Source organism: Nestor notabilis, unplaced genomic scaffold (assembly GCF_000696875.1).
Source record: "Nestor notabilis isolate BGI_N333 unplaced genomic scaffold, ASM69687v1 scaffold6575, whole genome shotgun sequence".
Lineage (NCBI taxonomy): Eukaryota > Metazoa > Chordata > Aves > Psittaciformes > Psittacidae > Nestor > Nestor notabilis.
The window spans coordinates 66,018-69,877 of record NW_009927884.1 but is presented as its reverse complement, the minus strand read 5'-3'; the positions used below and the strand labels follow the sequence as shown (position 1 = coordinate 69,877).

Genomic DNA, 3,860 nt, shown 5'->3' with positions numbered 1-3,860 from the left:
GAAGGGTCGCCCATCCTGCGGCCGTACTACTGCAGCAACCTGCACCACGAAGTGGAGCTGGGGGTGGTGATCGGGAAGAGAGCCCAGGCCGTGCCCCAGGAGGCTGCCATGGAGCACGTGGCGGGTTATGGCCTCTGCTTGGACATGACAGCCAGGGACACGCAGCAGGAGTGCAAGAAGAAGGGTCTGCCCTGGACCTTGGCCAAGGGCTTCAGTTCATCGTGCCCAGTGAGCGACTTTGTGCCCAAGGAGAAGATCCCAGACCCTCACAAGCTGAAGATCTGGCTCAAGGTGAATGGGCAGCTGAGGCAGGAAGGGGACACCTCCTCCATGATCTTCTCCATCCCTTATCTGATCAGCTACATCAGTGAAATAGTCACCTTGGAAGAAGGGGACTTGATTCTCACGGGGTCTCCCAAAGGAGTTGGGTCTGTGCAGGCCAACGATGAGATAGAGGCTGGGATAAAAGATGTCCTATCCATGCGGTTTAAGGTGGCACAGCAGACACGGAGATCCTAAGTGGGACCATGGCTGAGACCCTGTCTGCATAGGAAGAGGCTCTTTGGGAATATCTAGAGAACGAGGAGATGCACAACCTGTCCTGTGCATTAAACACCAGTGTGGGCCAAGCATCTGATGGACTTTCACATGTCAAAGACACACAACCCATGAGCTCAAAAGGCAGTTGACTGGACCAACCCCATTTCCATGAGGCTTTGGCCTCCTCTGAGGCTGTGTGTGTGGAACCCAACTCAGCTTGGGGCGGATGGTTCATGTGTCAACTGTACCTTGGGACTGTTGATGGAGACAGCGGGCTGGGGGGGGGAGCTGGGTCAGCCATCACTGTGTGTTCTTCTGTTCTGCTACTGCTTTGAGCCAGGTATTGCCTTAAAATAGAAATTAAACCATTAAAACCATGATGGAGCAGTTAAAGCTCACATGTGCTGTGTAAAATCAAAGATGTACCTGTAACATGAATGAAGAATTAGAGCTTTGGAATGAATTTCTCTCCTTGGGCATTCTACAATAAAAAGATGTTTGCTTTTTAGTTCAGTTTCACGATTCCTCCGTGCATTTTTCAAACATACAAATTAAAGGAGGATCACTTTCCCTCCCACTCCAAGGGGTGTAATGCAGCAGGAAGTGTACCAGATGCTTGCCAGATCTATCCTTTTTACCCCCAAAACTGAGCTTTAAATATGCTCCTAAAAGTAAAGTAATGGAAAAGACGAAGACTAAAGCAGCTCATTGGTAAAGGTCACCAGTGAACTTGTCTTTACTTTAGCTGGTTTAAATGTATTTTTAATAGAAATCTAACTGCAGCACTTGCTGTTCCTTACACAAGGCAGCAGTTGGAGTTTCTAACCAAGGCCAGCTGTTAAAAAGCCACGCTGAGTAACTTCCCCTGTTTCCAAACTGCAGCTGATGGAACGCTCCGCACCGCTGCATGACAGCGAGTTCTCTTTCAACTCAAAGGAGTGGCAGAGTTCTGTTGTAAAATATAATTAAATCCCTCCCCCCCCAAACTTCAAAACTTACCATTTTGAAGGGCTGCACAGAACTGACTAATTGCAAACAAAACCAGATGGGTTATTTTAGGTACCAAACACCAAAGTTAAACGCTTCCACGTCTTGGCAGGAAATCTTAATAACCACTAGGAAAGTTTTGGTTTTAGAAGCGCATTTGGAGAGTCTTACAGGGAAAATTAGCCCAAAGACAAGCAGTGTGGTCCAGGATGCTGTGAATCACCTGGGGAAAGAAAGCAGAATATTTTGGGGAAGTAAAATAGACATTTTGCTGTCAACTTGCTTCTGGCTGCCTGCGTCCACTGTGCCCAGGAAATCTTAATAACCACTAGGAAAGTTTTGGTTTTAGAAGCGCATTTGGAGAGTCTTACAGGGAAAATTAGCCCAAAGACAAGCAGTGTGGTCCAGGATGCTGTGAATCACCTGGGGAAAGAAAGCAGAATATTTTGGGGAAGTAAAATAGACATTTTGCTGTCAACTTGCTTCTGGCTGCCTGCGTCCACTGTGCCAGGCACCTGTGCTTTCAGTTCGCTGTGGTTTGAGTCACACCGATGGCTTAAAGCACTCCAGAAGTTGTTGGTGCAATGAGGCCTGAGTGCTGCTGACAGGATTCAGGTTTTGTCCAAAGGAAGCCTGAGGAACTGAGGCCAACTGAAACATGGAGTGGTTACATCTGAACAGCCCCAGCCCCTGGCTCACAGGACTCAAAACACCCCATGATTTAAACCTGCCTCTGTCAGCAGTGCTCTTAGTTCATTGCAACTCAATGAGCTGGGCCAAGCAAAGTCAGGCCAAAAGAGCTGGGCTGAGCTGGGAGGTGAGGGTGAGTAATTCTGAAAGGGGAAGGATTAAATTCACTTTCTTTACCATTTCTGCTTCTTCACCTGTCAAACGTCACTGTCTGTGGCAACAGCAACATCATTTCCAGTTTGGTCCTTGGCACTGTGTACGGGCAGAGGAGCTGAGTTGGGATTAGAGTGATTGGAAACATTCCTTTCAGAATATCAGCTGTTATGTCTGGAAAATGTTGAAGCTGTTTATTGCTATAACAGGAGAGACGCAGTGACCCAACGCTGGCACCGCTGTTCTGTGCATTTCATCCCTTGTTCCCACTCACACAAGTGGGGGGAGCAATCTTGATGGGTTGCTTGTCAAATTCACTGTTGCTGGAGTAGTTTTCTCTGTACCATATTGCTTTAATGGGTAGTAGTGAACCAGGGGTGGTCTGAGCTCCTCCAGGTATTCCAGCCTAACATGCTTTGCAAGAGAAGGGCCAAGGTATCGTCCACTGTTTGAAATAGGCCAACTCCTGAAATGCGCAGGTGGTGAAGATTGGTGAATGCAGCAAATACACCAGCTGCAGGGGAAGCTAAAGGCAGAAATAAGATTACAAATAGGAAAAAATACATGAAGAAAGGCAAAATATGCATACCTGGTTCTTCGTGTTCAGCTAGGAACAGCTATCTTGGTGAAGAAGAGCCCTTTCTTCTCTGCTGCTTATAGTCTGAGCTTGATCCGTTGTTGGAGGCCCCTGGTAACTGATTACTCTGTTCTAATCAGACTCAGTCTGTCCTAAAGAAAAGCAGCCTTGAAACATCAGGGCCAGCTCCAAGCCTGTGCAGTTGCCAGTTTGGACTCACCGACATGCACCACAATCCCAGGCAGTATTTGAAAGTGGATCTTTATTTGTTGAACTGACACAGAAGTAGCATGTAAGTAGCAAGGCAGTTAAAAACACAAAGTCCAATGCATCTGTCTAATACTACTTGTTATTTTTGATTTTTCAAAGATATTCTAACAGTGAAGGAAGCTTCCACTCCCCTTGCAAGGGGTTGAATTCAGTGGAACTAACTTTGCTTTAGCTGAGGCCCCAGGACACTTTTTAAAGTACAATCACCTGAAAAGGATGAACACAGAAGCCCACTTACAGGTATTAAGAGTGCGTGTTCCTTCTACTTAGAAAGCATTCTACCTTTAATAATACAGTGATGGAAGTCTTTTCCTGCCTGTTATTAATAGCATAATCTCTTACTTCCAGTCTCTTTCCCCAGCAAGCTCTGACTAGCCTCTATAGGGTCTGCCAGTTTGCATGAAAGAACATTTACTTTCATTCCAGTTCTCCAGCTGGGTGACAGAGTAACCTGGAAAAATAATAAAGGATCTTTGCTTTTACTGCTGTATAGCACCTGAAATACATTCTTTTCAAATAGCACACAGCACGATTCATTGACAGATTAAGTTATACAAATTTTATAATGGAATCACAGAGTCATAGAATGGTTTGGGTTGGAAAGGACCTTAAGATCATCTAGTTCCACACACCTGCCCTGGGC

General features: G+C 46.1%; 2 protein-coding genes across 2 annotated transcripts in view; one reads left to right on the top strand and one right to left on the bottom strand.

Moving 5' to 3' along the window:
• Nucleotides 1-3: 3 nt before the first annotated feature.
• On the top strand, nt 4-519 carry FAHD1 (fumarylacetoacetate hydrolase domain containing 1; the record flags this gene model as incomplete). The annotated part of the gene is made up of 1 exon (XM_010014265.1): nt 4-519. A coding segment is annotated over one exon (516 nt), but the record flags the coding sequence as incomplete, so codon positions are not given.
• A 2,855-nt stretch (nt 520-3,374) lies between these two features.
• The window catches only part of MEIOB (meiosis specific with OB domains), a 12,790-nt gene continuing 12,304 nt past the window's right edge, over nt 3,375-3,860 (bottom strand). The window contains exons 13-14 of the mRNA XM_010014264.1: nt 3,560-3,668; nt 3,375-3,424 (exon numbers count right to left, since the gene is read on the bottom strand). Coding sequence (XP_010012566.1) covers nt 3,375-3,424; nt 3,560-3,668 — 159 coding nt within the window. The remainder of the gene's footprint in view (nt 3,425-3,559; nt 3,669-3,860) is intronic.